The sequence below is a fragment of the Saccopteryx bilineata genome, chromosome 5 (assembly GCF_036850765.1).
Source record: "Saccopteryx bilineata isolate mSacBil1 chromosome 5, mSacBil1_pri_phased_curated, whole genome shotgun sequence".
Taxonomy (NCBI): Eukaryota; Metazoa; Chordata; class Mammalia; order Chiroptera; family Emballonuridae; genus Saccopteryx; species Saccopteryx bilineata.
Window position 1 is genome coordinate 15668533 of NC_089494.1, and position 22352 is coordinate 15690884.

General features: G+C 42.0%; 1 protein-coding gene across 2 annotated transcripts in view; it reads left to right on the plus strand.

The window, feature by feature from the left end:
- EPHA4 (EPH receptor A4) overlaps positions 1-22352 on the plus strand; it is a 146369-nt gene that overhangs the window by 95100 nt on the left and 28917 nt on the right. For both annotated transcript variants that reach the window (XM_066279216.1, XM_066279215.1), the window contains exons 6-8: positions 15359-15483; positions 16480-16639; positions 17769-17880. In XM_066279216.1, coding sequence (XP_066135313.1) covers positions 15359-15483; positions 16480-16639; positions 17769-17880 — 397 coding nt within the window. The remainder of the gene's footprint in view (positions 1-15358; positions 15484-16479; positions 16640-17768; positions 17881-22352) is intronic.

Sequence of the window (22352 nt, forward strand, 5' to 3'; positions counted from 1 at the left end):
TGTAGAGTATCATTTTCTAACCAGGAACAATGGCCATAGAATTTAAAAAACCACACATTGTGTGCACAGACCTTAGTGTAGACGCCAATGCTGAGTAGTCAGCTAATCCAGGTGGGGCTCTAAGAAGCTGGTACAGTAGTTAAAGAATCTTTATACAATGTAAAATGTATTGTGTAGGAAGAACGCTAGATGCGAGGAGGCCCCTTAAATCTCACTGTTAACTCCTTAAGGGTATGACTTTGACTTATATGTTCTTTGGATGGTGGCATTTTCTCCTTTTCTCCACCTCTTGCTGCCTTCCTGTTTCAGAAAACACACAAAATACTTCTATAAAACTGCCCATTGGGTGCTGAAGCCCTGCTCCAGTGTCCTCTTGGAGCCCATACTGAGGAACTATTTCTACCTGAGATGTTTCTCTGAGGTCCTTCTGGTATTTACAGATTGCCTCCTGGGTGGAGCCAGTTAATACTGAATTTCACACTTCACCAAGTTGTGTTCAAGAGAGGCCCCAGGGAGACATTGTGAACCTCCTAGTTAAAAACAAAACAAAACAAAACCCAACCAAGTCCTAAAAGGTTATCACTTTCCTAATACATTCTTTGTTATTCTTCATGACTACAAAATTCTCAAACACAGATCCAGTTGGAGACATCTATTGGCTTTAATAATATTTTACAATTTACTAGCTCTGTTGTTTCGGCCTCGGTCTTACAATGCCTATAGGAGTTTAAAGGATCTGGCACAGACAATTTATGTATCTGGCTGATACCCCAAATACAAAAAAAATAATAATCCTATGGCTGCAAATTCCCAAGCTTAAAATCCCTAGTCATAAATTATGCTCCTTCTCCTAACCTCTATCATAGCTTTTAAGAGAATTGCCAAAAAGATCGAGTTTCAAATAGGAGGCCTGCAAAAGTATCATTTCATGGCCACATTCTTGAGAGCCTAGCATGTGGTGACCATTTGTATATGAAGCATTTTCGAGATGTGCTGGTTGCTGTTTAACCCAGAGGTCTTTCTATCTCTTCCCTCCACTCACCAGCCACTCCTTTGTGCTCGTCTACGCAGTAAGGAAGAAACTATAGACAGGAAATACTTGGCTACAAATAAAGCGAAGGCTTCCTTAGGTAGTACTAAAACCCAGCTTCTCCGCATTCGATGGTCCCCTAAATATTTTGATACCTTATGTTTGGAGCTTTCCCAGACTTCTTTGCAGTGGAACCGAACTGGGATTAAAAGGGAGAGTCTGCTTCAGCCAAATGGTGGCTCTCTCACTCTCCTCATGTCTTCCACTCATAACATTCTACTTTATCATTCGTGGCCATCACTGCTCAACATTTTTAGTCATTATTTTTTAAGCCAAGCAACATTGGAACTGGGAAAAATCCTGAGTCGCGTAGAACACATAGATTTGCAACTAACATTATATTGAGATGCTCCCTCTACCTATCCCAACCTGTCCGTGTTCATCTGCAGCCTCTCATTTCATGTTCCAGTTTATTCTTTGTCAGACATTCTTCATTTCTGGTTTCCCCCTTCTATTCTGCTTATGCATTTCAAAATGAAATAAGAAAAATTGAGTAACTCAAAAGTAGTTTTTCGAGATAACAATTACAGTGGCCGCTGAAAGTGCTTACAAGTTAAGTAGCTTGTATCCTCAGTTTATGGATACCGTGACTGTTTGGGGGCTGCTCACCTGGTCTTTTTAAATGACCATTAGGGAAAGTAGCTATCCTGTTCCACCTGGATACGTGATGGGGAATTGGATGGCTAGGAGATGACTAATGGGACTCTGGACCTTTCTGTCTTTAGGTCACTTCCTTGAATCTGGACTCCATCATAAGTGGTCCAAGACCCGACCATCTGGCAGCCACCGAGTGGCTACAGTAATGGAATTGGGCTTGGTCCAGGTCTTAGTCGACAGGTGTTCACATCGTAAGTGACACTAATTGACTTCCTCGTCTTTCAACTCAGAAGACGGTGGCCCATCTCTGTTATGGTGATGGGGAAAGAGTTATTCATGATAAGGGATTATTCAGGTTCCATTGAAAGCCAAGGAACTCGGCACCTTGAGCTGGCACCTTGCAAATATTGTCCTGTCCGTCATGGGTTCCATTAGCCTCAGAAATTAACAAGAAAGGAAGAAAGAAATCTAATTTCAAAAGATTTTCAATTGCTTAGAATGGCTAATGCTGCTTTTCTGAGGTTACATAAGCGTCACAGGTTGAGGCTTTTTGCTTCATTTTGTGTTACTGTGATTAGATGCCTTCTGTGAAAATTATATACGGGAGGGGAGAAAATTGGATTCTGGGCTTCTATGATAATATCAGTCAGGCTATCTGCTTTTATTTTATAATTTTTTTCTTTGTTTTGGGGTTGATTACCAGGTCATAGCTATGAATAAGTTATGAGTGATACTCTTTGATGGAGGATTTAATAAGGCTATTTTCAACGCCCTTGTAAAATGGAGACCAATGTGAAAAACTAACTTTGAGACTCTTTTATTAACATAAATTTTAAAATATGGACTTGAAGGAACTTCAGTTGGAGGTACTGTTTTGTTGTTCCAGGCATGTGACTTTAGAATAAAGCACACCTTTACTCACTCTCACCTGGGGACATGTCCTGAAGGTGATGGCTTGCCTTGGTGGAGATTATTGGTAGCATATTAGTATGATTAATATTTTGTCCCCTGAAGTTTCCCAGGTTTACTTAATAGTTTTTTGTTTTTTGTTTTTTACTGCATGGATGATTTGGGTGTCCTTGTAGTCAATGGCAAAACCACACTCTTAAATTAGTTATCACACTTAAAAAGTAAAGATGACAACAGCCACGTGGGGTCTATTTATTGAAGCAGACAGGTTCTTTTAGCGGAATGATCAATGCCTTACCTCTTTTCGAAAGGCTTTTCCAGGGTAGGAAATTGTCAAGCATCTCCTAGAAAGTAATGAACAAGGCTTTTTGATCGGTCAGTTTCTGGAGTAGGCTCTTAAGCATTTCTGCCTGTAAATGTAGCAACCTGAGTGTGAAAGTAAAAGGCAAGAAGCAGAGATTTACCGGGCGCATCTATCATCCAGGCTTTTAGAGTCTCTGTGATTAATACATCTTTAATTGGGGACCGATCTAGACGCTTTGGATGTCAGGAAGCTAAATGTTACAGCATTGTCGCTGGGTTCCTCACACAGCAGGGCGATTAGCAGCTGTCTGAGTAACAAAGAGGACCTTAAGCCCAGAGCACAGCCTTTATTTTCCAGATTTGGAATGCCTGAAGCTCTCCAGCAGAGTTCACAGTTTAAAGAACAGCCATAACCTTATTCCGCTCCCCTGCACGGGTACTTCTGCTCAGGGGGAAAGAACTTGCCTTCACACCATACTTCATATTCTAGATTATTTCAGGAAGGCACTGTTGGTCGCAGACCCTCTCTTCGTCCTGTCTCACTCAGACACATGTAAAATAACTTCAATGAAGACTTAATACTAGCTACTTTTCAATATACTGAGGCACAATGAGAGAAGATTCCTCTTCCTAGAGGCATTCAGAGAAAATATATATATATTTATTTCATTTTTCTGTGGTTGCTGGCTGGACCCCATTTTATTATCTTCGAGCAGTTGTCTTGTTCAGGCTAATCCTTACAAATTGCCTTCCAGTGGGAAAGGCTTGTTTTCCTGTTTGCTCGGAACTGTATTATTATTTAACAGGAAGTACACACTGGATCCCTGCCCCGTTTCTGTTGGCCGGGGTTAGGCTCTCCTTGTCAGAGCCTGGCAACAGGTTTCTTAGGGAGCGAGCAGACAGTAAAGCAAGCAGCTCTCAGACAAAACAGAAGACACACTTGTGCTGCGTCAGGGACACGTGGGTACTTCTTAAATCGTCCCCACTTCATTCCTGGGCACGTGGCTCTTGGTTTTCAGTTGAACTGCCACTCGCTTTTAATTCTACAATTGATGGTCTGGCTAAACATGTAGTAACACTAACTCAAGAGACTAGCTATTTAAAAAAAATAAAACGGGACTTTAATGAATTTTCTTCACTACAGGGAGCAGGGATTGCTGTACAGCTCAGGTATTGAGCATCATGATTAAATATGTTCACCATAGAAAGCCCTAATTTATGAAAATTCTGATCTTTCATTGGTACCTTCAGAGCTATATACCCAGGGTATTAAAGATTTTGGATGGTCTTTCTAAAATAATTTTTAACACTCCTAGTTAATATTTTCATTTGTTTTTAATACCTTTATTGTGAAATATATATGTATCAGACAAGCGGGCAAGGTTCATGCGTATAGTCAAGCAGTTATTAAGGCAAACACCAGGTCATGGAGTATAATATAATATTGCCCACCTTCCAGAAGCTTTCTTTGTGCCTCTTCCTTATTCTCTAGCTCCAACTACTATTTTATTTTGTGATTGAATTTTTTAATTTTAGATGATCCTCTTTGTAGTTCTTTAGGTGGTTCTAATAGGAGGTGATTCATCATCAAAACCTTTAAGTATTATCTATGAACAGTGATCGTGTCTGATTTACTGCTAGGTTTCCAGCCACCAAGAGTGTATACACAGATAGCCCTGTACTGACACATGGCAGCCCTTACGTTTGCTCTGTTACTGATGCTGCTGTTTACCATGTGGGAGAACCAAGCCATTTAACCTTTAAGACTCTAACTGGTATCATTGAGAGGAGAGACTAGAGGCTTTTTATACATAGATCAGTGGTTGCAAATGTGGGCTGTAGGACCTGACTTTGGAACTCACCACTGACAAGCTGTAACTTGAAGCAAGTTATTCAAACGCTCTGTACCTTATCTTGTTGAGCTATAAAATAGAAATACTAGTAGTTCTGCCTCATAGGGTTTTTGTGAGGGTCATATAAATTAATCCATGCTAGATATTGATAGTGATGCCTGACACAGAGCCATTACTCCATAAATGCTAGTTCAGTGTGTATGTTGTTATAGACATGAAATAAATGGAGGGAGGGTCACATATTTTTGAGTTAAGCAAACTTGAGTTAAAATTCTTTAGCGTTGACTCAATTATTTAACTTCTTGGTGTTGCGTGAGTTTCCAAATATGAAATCAAACATGGTAATTATCGCTACTTCAGAGAGTTGAAAGGATTAAATGATTTTACGTTAGTGGAAATGCCTTGCAGAGGAGGCCAATAGCGACTTTTTGCTCACTCTTTTCTGTTTAGCTCTGATTCATATCCCCCAAGTTTTCAACTGCGTAAGCTGTTAACTGTGCAATAAGGACTACACAAACTCATAAAAGGAAACTCAACCAAGCCATTTTGAGAGCCCCACTGTCTTTTCCCATTTAACACTGAAACGAGCTCAGCCTGTATGTTAGCCCAGTAAATAGTTTAGTCCAATATTGTGTGATTCTGCCAAATTCCTCATGTATTAGAAGACTGGTGGCCGAGACTGTGTCCCTGCAAAGTTGCTCAGCTGGTTCCTGTATTGTTGACCTCAGGGCAGCAATGTTACGAATGAGTGGGTATCTGCTCACTGGACCTGGGGTTTCTAAGAGGGAAACTGAAGGCCATTCAGGCACTTTAAACCAAAGCTCAGTCTTCTGTAGGCCACAATACTGCTACACCTGATTTTAGTTTGTTATTATATGCAAATATTATTATAGGAACAGGCCTCATTTTTGCTGAATGAGCATTTTTACTCATTGCTTTCCCCAAAGGAGTATTTGTGGTAACCATAAATGTCAGTTACTAGGTTAATACATTTGAAAGTTATTTTTTGATCAACTTGAATCCAGTTAGAGGTGTTGAGGGGAGGGTTGATGAGAGGCTTCCAAGATGGGACTCGGCACCAGCTGGCAGGTTGTGGGCTAGAGAGGATGGAGGGTCCCAAGGGAGCTTTCTTATGCATCAGGACTAGAAGAGCAATCACTTCAACTCACATTCTATGGCTCAGAACTCAGTCACATGTGCTGTACTACATGCAAAGGGTTCTGGGAAATATAGTCTATGTCTTAGAGGCTCCACCCCAGGAAGAGTCATTTATGGGAAGGGAGATCACATCTTTGGACAGTTAGCTCAGGAGGCCAGTCCCAATACCGTCAGCTTCCTTAGGCAAACATTTAACATAAAGGCTAAGAGGAACATTATTTAAAATGTAGTTAATAGCTCTCTGTAAAGAATTTGTCTAAAACAATCTGCTACACATTTCTTGGGGAAAAATAAGTAAAGTAAGAATTTCAATTAAATGGTGTATAAAGTCTTACTCTTGAATCACTTAGTTCAAGCATCCTCAGGGTCCCAGAATCAGATTCTGAACAACAAACACTGGGAACACAGGTTAGCTGTCACCCTTCAGTACGTGTTACTGTGCCCAGTTTTATATTACAGTCTTTGTTTAAAATAGACTCTGTGCGTACCAACATTGGACATTCGTGTATGAGGGAGAAAAATGCATGCCTCATACATTTTTAAGTATAAGCTTAATTAATACTAAAATTTTCATATTTCAATATAAATGAACTTCATTTTAATTCCAAGTCTCATAAAGATTTGAATTAAAAATTTGGTTCTAGGCCTTTTGTTGAAGGAAAACAATTCCGTATCCATTTTGGAGCAATCAAAATTTTCCACACGTATTGTTTGTCGGTTGATTTGTTTTAACCATTTCACTTCCTGTGAAGATGTGCTTCGGTTTATTATTGGCCGCCTGGCCACCCGAAGCTGTTGGCAGGGAACTGCGTTGTTTCAACAGCAGTAACAAGTCCAAGGAGGCTGAGTGGGGGTTGGGTCGTTGAATGAGTTTTACCTAAAAAATAGCAGAAGGCTAAGTCCGCTTATTGAATGTGGTGCAAATGAGCTCGTGGGTATATGAAAGCCCTCTGTATGCTGTCGGGTCCTATAAAGTACAGTAGTGATAATTGTGTGTGTGTGGGGGGGGGTGGACTTGGTGCTCTTTGGTGCCATAGGTAGTATGGAGCTCAGGGAAATCCTTCCCTCCCTTTGGCAGGATGTAGAAGAAAGCAATTAATATTAGCACCAAAGTTCTTAGCATCTCCGCGACGCAAAACCCTTAATCACAAGAATATCATTAGTGCTCTGAAGCATTTAATTTTGATGCTTGACAGCATCTTAAAATGCACAAACCTTTTGATAAAGAGAAAGTCGGAGCCCTGGAGTTGGAATGGAAAGAAAGGGGGAAGAGAAACCACCTTAAGCCCCAAGTAATTAAATTTAAATGTGCTCATTGCATGAAGCAGAGAGATGTATAAACTGTGGGTTTATTTTTCCTATCAGTGCAAGATCCCCTCGAGTAAACACCATCTGTTTAAATCCGGGTCCTGGGGAGGGGACTTAGGGAACCCTGCTGTGGTTAAGAAGGCATCTTCCCTCCAAACGCGGGCCCTGTGTACCACTGACATCCTTCCACACTTTCGGCTCCTTGACTTCCATAAAGGGCTTTTCCACTCTTCCTTGCCCACAGGCTGGACACCTTTCTTTGCATCATTTTCCTTCCTTCCTTATTCCGTCCATCCGTCTGATCTGAGCCAGTAGTGAAATGCAGTCTGTTTCTGCGAATTCACCCCCCTCAAATTCCTCCAAACTCTTTGTAATTTACTGCTTGTGATTCTGGACCCCAGAAAATAGCCTGATGGCCCACAAGTGAAGGTTTGGAGAGACTCTGTCCTCCCTTTCTTTTCTCCCCATCTCTTTTTTTCTCTTCTCCATTCGATTTGGGTGTCACAAGTGCCAAACTGCTGCCGTAAAATGACTTGTAGGTGTTTAATGGCAAGTCATTGAGGAAGTGAATAAAAGAAAATTACAGCATTTGTGCCAGTGAGGAGCGAGGAGAACTGCTGAGCTTTTAACCAAAGAAAGTTAAATTTACCATTTTCTTAAAAGAAGTCACCTCTGTTTGACATCAAAGCGTCTTCTGTAATGCTTCGTAGTGAAATGGGCCACTGTGAGAAAGTCATGATCCAGCCCCTATTCCGTGCTGGTTCTGTTTATCAAAACACACACACCGAGAGATAAAACCCACATGTGCCTTCTGGATGCACTGTGGTCTGCTCTCCACCTAAAGGCAGCCAGCCACAGGCTTGCAGCAAACGGCGGCTCGATTCAGAAGAGTCCCCCGTTTCTCGGGGACGTGTAGGGTTTTGAATTGAGAATCACTTGGAGAAGAGAGGAGTTTATCTTGGCTTGCCTAGTAGAAAGCTTAAATAATTCGACATCCAAGATTTGGGGAATTTTTCCTTTTATCCTCTTTTGTTTATGCCCCATCTTTAAAGAATGGTGTTTTGCTACCGTGTTACTCGTTTCCAGTGGGTATTTGGAGGTGGTCTGTTCCACATATTTAATTTTGCTGCTCTGCCCGTGGCTTTGGAGGGCTCTTGACTCTTTAGGGGAATTTCGAGGACTCTTGTAGTAGCTAACAGCATCTCCTGACAGTGACTTAGTTTATTATGCTAGTGCATCTTTGGAGAAATTCATGGTGTCAGAGAATTATAAAACAAGGGGGATGCCTATGACTCTTTCTGGATTTAGGATTATGATATGGGGGTGGGGGATCTCAACACCACTGCATCCTCTTGTGTTAGAAAGTCAGGAGAACTATTGGCATATGCTCCCCAGATACAGAGAGGATTGTCAGCCTTATTCAACCACAAAGAGCTGTGCCACACATGCCTGTAACAAGTGCAGAGGAATTAGTCTGAGTGTAAACTTACCCTTGAATGACATCTTACAGGGTACATGTTAGGAAAAGTTCAGAAGTGTCATATATCTCGTAGAAAACATAGACTCCATTTCTAATTAGAATCGTCATTTGCTTCGCTCCTAATTGTAGAGATCTTAGTTAACCTGAATAGCAAAACCAAACCCACAAAAGGTCATCGGAAACAGTTTCATCTGTAACAGGGGAGACTTATTTCTGGTACTTTATATTTAGAAAACCTTCTTTCTGTTTATGGAGAACATTTTAGTTCTATTTTAACATTTAGTTCTGTTTCTTTCATTTGACAGTTTATTCAGCACCTACTATGTGCCAGACATGATATTAGTGAGAATACACAGATGAACAAGCAAAAGCCGCCCCCCCCCCAAGGAAGGCACGTCTGATAACTCACATGCTTGTATCTGGGAGGAACAGTGTTTGACAAGTGGAAGAACTGAGGCTAGGAAATATGAGTGACTTGTCCAAGATGGCAACTAGTAAATATCAAACCTGGAATTTTATCTAAAATCCTTTTAAAATGTATCTCTTATTTTCAATGAGTAAGTAAAGTATGGGGATCAAATATATTTTCTTTCTTTTTTTTAAAGAAAAGTTATACTTTTTTCCAATTGATTTTTAAAGAGAAAGAGGAAAGGAGGGAAAGAGAAAGAGAGAGAGAGACAGAGAGAAACATCAATTTGTTGTTTTACATATTTATGCATTCATTGGTTGAGTCTTGCATTTGCCCTGCTCAGGGATTGAACCCATAACCTTGGCGTATTGGGATGATGTTTTAACCAACAGAGCTATCTGCCCTGAGCCTGGATCAAATATATATACTGCTCACAAAAATGAGGGGATCAGGGAACGTGCAGACACTCCAGTACTGTCAGCCTTTTGTATGGTGCATTTTCACCAATGAAATAAAAGTTGGTTTTGCACCTTATTTGCATAACCCAACAACTTTCTTTTACTTGTCGTTTGCTTTTCTGATGATCTTGTTTAATTAAAAAAAAAATAGAATGCTTCTTTTTTTTTTTTACCACCTGATATCGATTTTAAAATATCCCCTAATTTCTGTGAGCAGTATATTTTCACCTTTGCCTCATTTCACATGTCCTGGACAAACACTCTGCCCTCTCAGGACCAGGGTACCTGTGATTTCCTGAGAAACCCAGTCATATTTGCGGAGTGCACCCCCACTCAGCCTTCCTCTTTCCTTTTCTGCCGCCTGTTTGTCCCTGCTAATCTCGACCATATGCCCCAACCTCGCCGTCTACCAGAACTCTTCCGATCCGTGGTTCTTCCTGCAATCCATGCTGTGTTTCTCCCTGTCTGGCTTCTTGTCTCAGTCACTGTCTTTATTCAGCTAAGCATGGACATCTCTTGGCCACTGAAAATTCTGCTTCAAAAACTTTGAAAATTTAGAACCTAATTGAAATATTTTTAAAGAAACTTACCCTTTAGTAGTTTTCGTCTTTGTGAGTTTTGCATCTACCAGTCCCCTTTGTTTAACCATATCACTATCAACTGTCATGACCACTTCTTCTTATGTGTTATGCAAAAACTCTAGCCATTGAAGAATGCCTGCTTTATGTCCACAAGCACAAAACTTTCCTTAGAGCTAACATCTCTTTTATGAAGGAAGTCTGGGTAATAGGAACACTCTTCAGTCTAAGACACATCTCTTTCTTTCGGGAAGGACACCATCAGCCCTTGGCTTCCTCTCGGCTTTTCCGCTGACTCTGAAGCAGGTGCGCAGCGTATCTAAAGACCCAGTAGGGTGAGGAAGCACCCACCTCTTACTTTTTGCCACCACGAGAAAAGTTGGGTAAGAGGGTTCACAGAGACTGTCTCCTTTTGAGTATTTTAGACTGAGCCTTCTAACTTGACATTAAAGAAGGTCTGGAGGCCCTGGCCGGTTGGCTCAGCAGTAGAACGTCAGCCTGGCGTGCGGGGGACCCGGGTTCGATTCCCAGCCAGGGCACATAGGAGAAGCGCCCAATTGCTTCTCCACCCTCCCCCCCCCTCCTTCCTCTCTGTCTCTCTCTTCCCCTCCCGCAGCCAAGGCTCCATTGGAGCAAAGATGGCCCGGGCGCTGGGGATGGCTCCTTGGCCTCTGCCCCAGGCGCTAGAGTGGCTCTGGTCCCGGCAGAGCGATGCCCAGGAGGGGCAGAGTGCCGGGTGGATCCCGGTCGGGCGCATGCGGGAGTCTGTCTGCCTGTCTCTCCCTGTTTCCAGCTTCAGGAAAAAAAAAAAAAAAAAGTCTGCCCTGCGAGATTATTATAAATATTTCTCCATGCTTTTTTTTTTCTTTTTTAGTTGAGAAGAATCTAAAGGATAAAATGGTACTTAATTTGATACCAAGGGTTGAGGTCAGCACCTCTCCATTTGCCCTCCCCCTTCTTTGCCTTGTCCAGGGGTGCTCATTAAGAGTATGCTTAGTGGATGAGTCCATGCAGCAAAAGAACCCTGCCTCTCTAAGGTTCAGGATGTGTTCTCTTCTCTCACACAGAAGCGAGAGGCGAGCTTCTGCCTGGTCTTTTCACGTTGATCAAAATTCCCACTATAAATTAGAAGCCCTCTTTTTCTTTATTTTTATTATTTTTTTAATTTTTTATATTGATTTCAGTGAGAGAGGAAGGGAAAGAGAGAGAGAGAGAGATAGGAACATTGATCTGTTTCTGTATGTGCCCCGACCAGGGATCAGCCCAACAACCTCTGCACTCCTGCATGATGCTCCAACTGGCGGAACTATCTGGCCAGGGCTAGAAACCCTCTTTTGAATTAAGGCAGTGATTTGTCACAGCTCTTATGGAACCACATATTTGGGACAAGCGTTCAACCTGTTATTTTATCAGCCTATTGTTTCTAATTCTATTAACAAGGGGCAGAACCCTAGATTTGGGATCCAGAATATTTCAAGGTGGAGTAGGGTTTGGAAGTGCTTACCAAAGTTTGGGAACATCCCATTGCGGGCATCACAGATGCTTTTAGGGAAGAGCCAGAGATGGAAAGTTACATGATAATGACTTGCCCTGTATGAAAGTTAGTTCCTTTTTAAATCTCTCAGACTGACTTATCTGTGTTTTTGGCAAAGCACGGAGAGGCAAGAGTATCCAGCAAACACTGGTAGTATTGTTTGACTTAGATGTTATTTCCATTTTTATAGTTACTAGCCATTGTTGAAAGTGATAACGGTAATGAGATGCTTCCTTTCAAGATATTTCTCTCGAAGTAATATAGTGTATCAATTTAAGTACATGATGCAGAAGGCTGTGGCAGCAATTAATTATGTGGGTGACATGAGAAAAGTGATTCTTGGGAACTACTGGGGTAGAGAAATCCTGTTGAGAAATGCCGTTGCCAAAAACCTCATCTAGGGAGATGAGCCACAGGCAGTCATATACAGTAGGCGGATGGCTTCCAGATGTGGAGTTGGAGGGTGTGTTGGAAGCCTAGTAAGAAAGGCGAGAAAAGAACCCTTATGTGGCTTCTAATGTGCAGCATAGCCAGACACCCCATTCTCTCCACAGTGATAGTGTGTCAGAGCCCAGCTTTTCCTGAATGTGGGTGTTCTTCATGTCAGAGAAGGTGAGAAGTTCTCTTCCATGGGGAGAAGTGACTGTCATGTTACACTACAACATGGTGGCTTATTTTAAGTGTGCTCCTCAATCTCACTTGGTCGTGGATTGCTTTTGTCACTATGACCTGATAATAATGCTCTGTTGCAAAACATCTGTTCAGCAAGAACTCAGACTTTACAACCACACAACAGAATCTTTCTGTGAATTAAGAATATATATCCCACCCTGACTGGCTGGCTCAGTAGTAGAGCGTTGGCCCGGTGTATGGAAGTCCCTGGTTCGATTCCCCATCAGGGCACACAAGACAAGCGCCTATCTGCTTCTCCACCCTTCCCTCTCTCTTTTCTCTCTGTCTCCCCCCCACCCCTGTACTCCCCCCCCCCCATAGCCAAGGCTCCACTGGAGCCAAGTTGGTCCCAGCGCTGAGGGTGGCTCCATGGCCTCCGCCTCAGGTGCTAGAATGGCTCCGGCCTCAACAGAGCAACACCCCAGATGGGCAGAGCATCGCCCCCTGGTGGGCATTCTGGGTGGATCCTGGTCGGGTACATGCGGAAGTCTGTCTGCCTGCCTCCCAGTTTCTTACTTCTGAAAAATACGAAATACAAATAATAATAATAATAATAATCCCATTTCCTCTTTAACCCCATTTTCCTCCATTTTTATGACAGCTGAGTTGGCGGGCACTCTGTTGGTTTCTATCCACAGTCGTGCATACAGATTTTCCAAAGAGGGCTGCATTAGAAATAAGTCTTTTAGCTAAGACTATCTTATAGTTAGCTCCCCACCTGAAATTTGTGGAGCACTTCGGTTGAGCTCAGGTTACCTTGGAGCAGGCACAGAGGCACCCCTGCTTCAACTTCGAAACGGAAACTGGAAGTAGGATTCATTTCCCACATGCAGGAGCTGAGTGATAACCTAACCGGAGAGAAATCATCTTAATCAGAGCACTCCGAGGGCTGCCAGGCAGTTCTTTTCAGAAAAATCTGTTGATTACCAGGATCTGACCCAGACCATTGCTGAGAGAAAGTTCATTTTATAACTTCATGATTTTCTTCCCTCCTGGTTTCTTTCTAACAGCCCTGCTTTTCTCTTTCACTTCCCAATTCTCAGCATCAGAGATTCGAGAGTCCCTTTTTATGGAGCGTATGCTAACGTGTTCTGTTAGGCAATATATTTATTACCTGGAGTGAAACGGCTCCTCACCGCCTGGCAGCCTCCTTAGCTTCCTTGCTAACTCTGTATTTCAGAAAGTCACATCATGCGTTCTGTTGGACAATGGCTGTGTGTCGACCAGTAAAAAAAGAGAAATAGGGAGTGTGTGTGTGTGTGTGTGTGCATGCGTGCGTGTGTGTGTGCACGCGCATGGCTAATGAGCACATTTCCGTTTTTCATTTTCTTCAGATGTTCAGTGGCTTCCATATGTCTGCTGCGTGCAGCACTGTTCATCCAGTTTGGCATTAGTAACCTTGGGGTTGCCTTTGATGGGGGACATGTGTATCCACTGTATCTTTCAGTAGTGTTTACTCCAGAGATCCAATCTGGAATTGCTTTGAGAGAGAGAGAGAGAGAGAGAGAGAGAGAAAGAGAGAGAGAAAGAAAGAAGTGTGTACAGTATATGTGTAACTATCTCGAGGCACCCTTAACAGAGATGCTGGGCTGTCAAATGCCCACCTCCAAGAGGTGCTCCCTGCTGCACTGGCTTTAGCTGGAGAAGTGTGCACGACTGTGGTGTGTCTGTCCTTTTTCTTGCCATCAATATACCTGTCAGATGTGGTCAAGTGGGTTTGAAGCTAGCCCCCTTGGCTTTCAGTGACAGTTTATTTTCTTTATGCCTCAAGTTAGGATTTGGCAGGTGTGTGTGTGTGTGTGTGTGTGTGTGTGTGTGTATGTGTATGTGTATCTGTGTGTGTGTGTGTGTATGTGTATGTGTATGTGTGTGTGTGTGTGTGTGTGTGTGTATTTCACAGAAGAGCAGCAAGAAGACCCAACACTACCTTGTTGTTCCTCAATGGACATTTTCGTGTAGTTTGACCATTTGGGTTCCCGCAAGCATATATATTCAATGTAGAAAGATCTCTCATCTCTACAGACAAGCTTCTTTTGATAAGACTGCAGATTTCATGACTGCTTCCTCTTTTCCCTGGAGATGGCACATTTGTACCGTCGTCAGTCACTGTGGAGTTAACGACAGCTGGCTGGAGCTTGTGACCACCACAGCAGAGAAGCAAGCATTAGTCAGTCTGGTTAATGCATCTCCACTGTGGTCCTCCTCCCCACCTCTGACAGCACTCCCCGCGGAGGACTGCTCTTGTGTCTTTCTCTGTGGCAGGAAGGTTTGCTACTCAGCAGGCCGAAGCACTATTTCAACTCTTGTGAAATCGTCGCAAACCACCATATATGTTCAGAGAGACCATCGTTGCTTTGTGTTTTCGTTATTTGCGTGGTTCTGCTCAAACTGGAAACCTTCGCTGTAATTAAGCAGTACTTTTATTTATATTGGAAAGTATGTAAATTGTTTGCCTAGGACATTCTCTCCAGTACCCTTGGAAGAGTTGCAAATCCTCTTGCTTGTATAAAATTAAAGACCAGTAAGATGACACTCAAGTAGGATGAGAGGCAGTTTCACTGAGCTTAAAAGGAAATCTTCCGAAGGCTTTCATGGCTTGTAGAAAATCAGAAGCAGACAGCGTCCTCTGTACCTACAGCCTTTTCTGAGGAATGGTTACACGTGCTGGGGGCGTGACGCTGTCGGCCTGTAGACCTACCAGACTTTGACTTCAGAGATTATTGTTCTACTAAGACAAAACACGTACAAAATGGTACTGGAGAAGATAATAAAAAATGGTGTGTGGTATACTTTTGTACACGGGGAGAGTGAAATAGGGACTGGGAGGAAAGGAAGAAAATTCTTCATACTTTTCTTTATTCCTGATTTGTTTGTTGTTTGTTTTTGCTCTACCCCACCACACTTCCCTTAAGTAAGATGAAATTATTGACCAACACCACTAATTTTTTTCCCCTGAAGTTAACTGTTCTTGATTTTTTTTTTTTCGCCTCCCCCCCTCCCCCCCAACAGCACCATCATCCATTGCTTTGGTCCAGGCTAAAGAAGTTACCAGATACAGTGTTGCTCTAGCTTGGCTAGAACCAGACCGGCCCAATGGGGTGATCTTGGAGTATGAAGTCAAGTATTATGAGAAGGTATTACTTGAATGATCAAGGTTTCTCCCTCTCTTCCTTTCTTTCCTTTTCTTTCTTTTCCACCCTCCTATTTCCCCTCCCTGTCTCCTTTTCTTCTTTTATGTCTAGATTATGGCTAGTTATAAATTCTGGAGTTACAGTAAATCTCAAAGCTAAATGTATTTTGCTTTCTAATCAAATCAAATAATAAACCGTATGTATTAAGTTGGTTATCTTAAAAAAAAAAAACAAGAAAAAAATAAATGCATTCTTATATACCCATCTTTTTCCTTTCTAGTAATAGACATCAAGATAGCTAGTTCTAATATATAAACCTTTTATCAGGAGAGTGACTCATAAAAGTCAAAATAATGATCTGTTTGAGCAGATCACTGCTGTTCAGAATCAAGGTGTGGCTTTCGATGACTTTTATTAGAAAATCAGGGAAGAAAATGTTCATTCTTCTGCTTCTTAAAGTTATAGAAAGGCATTATTTTTACAAATAACTTGTCTCTCTTAGAGGACAGAATTCTGAAGAGACCTATTTGCATTAAGGTTGCCTAGAAAATGAACAATTGTCTTCTCTTTCTTTTTTAAAGATAATCATTTAGTCGCTCCCTTATTAAAAGCAGAAAAGGGACAAGATCTTTTTCATTGAAACCAGATTACAACATTTTTGACATTTTCTAGACAGAAAGTAGAAAAGGCAAGGGACCTTTCTACAGTTCTTTCTGTTAAATTCCTGGCTGTGGAATGAGAAAAGCCACCAACTATCATCTAATGTTCTTTCCAAAAAAGATTATGAGTTAAGATCTGAATATGCTCAGTGTCAGCAGTGATCAGACAAGAATTTCAATGTCTAAGAAGTAATAAAAGTACTTCTAACATTAAAGAGTTTGTCAATCTTCATTTTCTTTTAACTTCTTAGTAGACTGGCTTGGCTTCTTTAATTTGGTGCCTGGAATAAGTGGAGGATTCACTTTGCCATTTTCTTCTATTTTCTCTTTCCATTTGTAGGATCAGAATGAGCGAAGTTATCGGATTGTTCGGACAGCTTCCAGGAACACAGATATCAAAGGTCTGAATCCTCTGACTTCCTATGTTTTCCATGTTCGAGCCAGGACAGCAGCTGGCTATGGAGACTTCAGTGAGCCCCTCGAGGTCACAACCAACACAGGTAACTAGTTCTGGGGTTCTTTTTACCAGTCAGGGCAAGACCGATTCCAACAAAATCCAAGGAGCCATACATAATATTTGGTTAGGCATACATTTTGTTGTGATGAACAGTGCCTCAAACTTAGAAAACCTCATGCTATTTAGAGAAGAGCATTTTAAAATAATATTAGCTAGCCTGCTTTTTCATGTGATTGAAAAAATGTCTATTTTTTCTCTTGTTTTCAGCATTCTATAACCTATGAGAAATGAGACCGCTAAACCAATGGATAGTTGCATAGCTATCTTAAAATAAGATAGGAAATCTTCCTTCTGGTAAGATTAGAGAAGGGGCCAATTTTTCTTTCTTATTTATTTCTAGAAATCTTTTTAACTAAAGTCAAACCAGTTTTTTTTTAAACCTTTTTGGACAAATATATCAACTCTTTCAACATTGTGAGTCAGACCAACAGGTTGATTGAATCAAAACCGTTAACTGAAAGCATACCCATCAATAAGCAGGTTGCATAAGTTATCTCCACCTCCGTAATTGAGTTAACAAAATTCAGGCTACCTGATTAGAAGATAGTGGAGCAAACTTTTCAACATCAGTCCTAGGAAGTCATTTTAACCGCACATTATTAAATAAAATAAGATTAAAAACAACAAAATAAAAAATAATAAAAAGCAGAAGAGACAGTATTCCAGAATTGAATCCAAAAGGGTTTGACATTCTTTGTGATTACTCTGGAAGCCTTCAAGGAGGAAGTTGCCTTACAGGTTTTTGATAGATTTGGGAGGGAGAGGAACATTCAAAATTGCTTGTTCTTTCTGAAATCCCCTACTAAGGACTGCAGCAGATTTTTATTGTAAGTATTTGGACTGACAATGGAAAGAAAAAGAAGGAACAAATAACTGAGTGGTAATGTTTACCATGGGGTTTAATAAGAATCTTCTGGTTGAGCTTCTGCATACAATTATGGAAAGGATGCCCTTGTCTCATTAGGGCTGCCTCAGAAACGCTGTCGCGTGAATACTTAACGAGGCTGTGAGCATGCTGAAGGGCTTCAGAAGTTTGAAACCCGTGACCCAGTCAGATGTGCTACCCTTAGGACCTTCCCAGAGGTGATCCTTGTGTGCCTTGTCATTGCCAGTGCCTTCCCGGATCATTGGAGATGGGGCCAACTCCACCGTCCTGCTGGTCTCCGTCTCCGGCAGCGTGGTGCTCGTGGTCATTCTCATCGCTGCCTTTGTCATCAGCAGGAGGTAAGCACCAGAAGCCGCCTGCCGAAGCCCCCCTCCCTTCCCACTTTTTATGAGGGAGCTTTTTGTCCCCTCCACACAAAGCTGAGACTTTGATTAGCATTATAAACACGACATTTGCATCTCAAGTCCCCTTCTCTTTGCTTTGATCTCCCCACACCCCTCCTGGGGCTGCCGGCTGGACCCCGTGGCGGTGGTGGTAGTGGCGGCAGCTCTCAGAGTGGAGAGCTTGGAAAGACCCAGCTAATTCCAGGAAACCGACCTAAAAAGCAAGCCAGTGGGAGATTTCTAGATACTCTAAGCTGCAAGGTGTGACATTTATATGTCTCTTAAGCCTGGACTTACTGCCAAAGGCAAAAAAAGGAAAAGCCATATAAAACTTGGGACCAAAATTTGTACTCTGCCATTTGTCAGCTAAATTACGTAACCTCTTTGGGTCTTTGTTTTCCTTTCATAAAACAGGGGTAATAATATTCGCCTGAGGGCGTTATTGATGGGAGGGTTTTGATAGGCCCCGTAGACAATAGGGCTCACAGTAGGCGCCTTGGCATTTCCAGACAACACCCCTTGAGCACAGGGTGGGTACAGCATTGTCCTTGGAAACATCTAACGCAGTAGATTAATAATTCCCTACAATTTGATAATCTAACTTGATACTTTAAAAACAATCTAGAGAAGAAAGAACTAGAGATGGTTTGGCAGCATGCTCCTTTGAAGCAGTTCTTCCTATTGTTGTGGCCTCCAGCTACTGAGGAGGGCTGCCTGGAACTGCTGGAGGAGTGGGGGTGGGTGGGGACAGCTGGTCTTCCTCACGGGTGCCCACGTGTTCTCCTGCGAGAGGAGCTGCCCTCCTCTGACCTTCACCCCTGTCCCATCAACTGTTTCACAGGTGAGGCTTTCGGTGGTTGGGGGGGGATTAACATGCACAGGCACACTCAAAAATGCACAGTATATAAACGTTTTCACATTGTGGATGAGGAAAAGGGTACGCAGAAAAATGTAGTGCTTCGTCCAGAGTCATTCCAGTGTCCCAGTGGCGAAGGTTCGCTGGGACCCCCGATAGCCATGCTCGGCTCTCGGGCTGCTATTCATTACCTCTCTCTGCCTCTTCTGTTGGTGATCTCACTGATGTCACAAATATGCCTCTGGCTGCTTCCATGGTCTGGGCAAGCCACCATGCCTTCCCTTCACTATGGTGATGCCTTGTAATTAAGGAGATGATTGTATATCAGACTTTGCCTGGATATGGTCCCAGTTGTCACATATATTTATTAGTATCATGTCTCCACCTTCACTTTCCAAAATGTTCGAATATATAGAGATCAATTATGGTCACTCATGGTGTGTGGGCACCTATGTTTGACATCCTGTTATGTCTTTTTGGTGCAAAATCTGTAATTAGCTGAGTTTGATCAGACAGAGCAGCGAGTTTTATTTTGAAGATGCTGAATCTACCGCAAACCCTATCCTTGTTGTGATAATGCACACATACATATATGCAGGCCTGGACATCCTATGTAATGGTATGTTTCAGCCTTTGGAAACTTCAGCTGGCCTGAACAGAGTGGGAATTTCCAGTGTGCTCGTCTTCCCTAGCATCGATTTGGGAAGTCAGTCAGGACAGGCTTCTTTCGTGTCCGTCGCCATTTGATTTTATGTGATGCTCAGAACCACCTGGGACAAACAGCACTTGTTTGCAGAAAGCGGGTCTCTTCTTGTGTCTTGACCTTCCCTCCCATGTTGGCTGCAAGCATTTTCTAGTTCTAGTCCAACTTTCCTCTAGATTTACCTTTTTCCAAAAATATTTAAGTTGCCCTGAATATAACAGTCCAACCAGAGTAGTTAGAAATAAGTCACCTCATTATAAGTTTCTCTTGGAGGCTCTGTTTGAATAAAAAGAAAGGAAAAGGTAATGCATGCAGGAAGACAAGTTTATTAAAAGCCATAGCTCTAGAAAATAGAGTCGCAAGCCTGATGACTTAATTCCCTTTCTGCTTTTATTGATCATTTATTATTTAAGGCAGGATTGATAGCAGGGTGCATCGGATTTCCAATTACAAGTCCCTACCTTAGAGAATTGAGCTTGTCGAGTTACCCAGCGATGATTCCTGTCCCTGCTTCCCCATTAAAAAAAAAGAAAAAAAAATGTCACTTCCCAAGGCTGATAAACACTGCTCAGTGATTGGTCCTCAATGGATCACTTTTTAGAAAATGAAATGTCAACCCCTTGCCCCTCTATCGATTCTGCTTTAGTATCAGCCATAAAGCTGTCACGGCAAAGGCTGCCTGGAGCCAGGTAGTTGACAGGTTTTGCCGGGGCTGGTGCACACTCACCTGGTTCTCCTGCGTGTGCTCTGTCATGTTCGACCACAGATGTTTAAATGGGACAAGAACTGTTGAAGAGAGAGGAGACAGGTAGCACAGATAAAAGCCTGGCCCATGCTTTTAGTGAGAGTACGAGTGAAAGGTGGTAAGTGGTACCCCACCCCCAAAATAATCTTGCCACACTGCACCAGCAGTCCAAGAAAGCAAAACAGATAGGACTCCCTTACCTGCAAAGTTAAGGGGCTGCTTCTGGCTTCTGAGAGCCACGTAATGCTGATGGCAGGAGGGATCCTAGAGACAGACCCCTTGCCAGGGGATGCCCCTTCTTGGAATCGGATTCCGGATTCCGACACTGCTGATAGCATATGAGGTCTTAAGAGGTTGATGGGCAGGGACCCACAGGGTGAGACAAGTTTCAGTGCCTTTGATCACCTCAGAGAGAAAGTCTGTTTGGTGCTAATTTGTCATTAAAGAAAGAGGAACCAGCTTCAGGCTCACAGCTGCTATCTTACTAGATTTTTTTTTTTTAAGAGTAATTGTGTCATTTATTTCATCACATTTGCTTTACACTAAGACTTCTGAGCTTTATTTAGGCAAACCAGAGTAACCTTTATTTCAATGAGAAGAGCCAGGTATTTTTATTTTGGGGTTTTTTGTTTGTTTTTGGCAGGGGGGGGCACTAATTTGGATATGTAAACTTTTAGGGATCTCAGAGACACAGTCAGCCTACTAAGTTTATAAACTTCATATTTAAACTGATATGTTATACTCAGTATTCTGTATGTCTTTACCACCCGCATTATGTTAAGCAAATTAACTTACATTTTTAGTAGGCACCTTTGATCAGTGTCTTCCTCATCACTCAAGCAGTATTTTAAGGAGTCTGTCAGTGTTGTGGAGACACAATTGTACTTGCTAACTGGGCTGTTCAAGGTGTAGCTCTCCATGGGCTGCTTGGTGTCCCTGGAAACTTGACTGCAAACCACATATGCACCTTCTCTTAGCAGAATGCATCGCCTCCCCAGTGTCCTATAGGTACATATTTGTAAGCCCTTCAGCGTAACCACTTCATTGGTTTTTGAAGTGATTTTTGGAAAGACTATTAATAGCGACATGATAAAACTCAATGATAAGGTCATAACCTCCAGGATTAATCAAATGTGTTAAAATTTTTCTGACACATCCCAAATAGTATTAATTTGGTTGCCTTTAGCTTAGTGTGTCTTCCCCAAATAATACTTCACTGCTCATGAAAAACCCTTGTTCCAAAGGACTAGAACACAAGATGATTCTCTTTTCTAAAGGACATTCTGGTGATCAGAGACAAGTGTTGTGTGATAACCGGGCATAAACTGCTTTGATACTGATTGGTGACGGTCACTAGCAATAATGAGTTTCCACTTACGTTGGGGTTATCAAGTAGCGCACCCCTAAATTAAGAAACTGAAGTGAGTTGACTTTAAGAGAAAAATGAACTGTCTAGGACAAAATTTGTGAGCGAGTTACACTGTTTCCTCTGGTTTAGGAAACTGCGGAATTCTAAGACTGTCATCTTGTATATTAATAACTTGAGGACTAGGGCGGAAGTTAAACAATGAACTGAACCAAAGTCACACAGCCAGTTAAGTTGCCTGATCAGGAAGGGAATCCATTTCTCCTGATCTCCAGTAGATTATTTTAATGTCTTCTTAACTGAAAATTTGACCTACATCCAAAGCGAACACCGACAGTCCTACCGAAAAAACATTTTAAGAATCTGCTCAGTGATGTTGGTAATATTTGTAACCTGTGAATTAATGTGCAAGCCTCATACATACTATAAAGCCAGGCTTTGCAAGTTGGTTTTGTCTTCTGAGGAAGGTTTAAGATTTTCCACTTTCAAGCTAACTGTTCACAGAATGATAAAATGGCGACCACTCGATCTCTATATGCTTTTCCTTGGTGTCCTCATTGGAGTATTACAATCACATAAGAATGAATAACGCTTAAATGGTAACCTAAATCAGCTTTGATGGAGCCACGTAAATTTATACAATTAGGGGGCAGATGGTACTGTGAGAACATTTCTCAACAACCTTTGTGCAATCGTATGGTTCAATTCCAGTCATTTAAAAATGTTGTTCATGAAGAACATGTAGACATCATTTGGT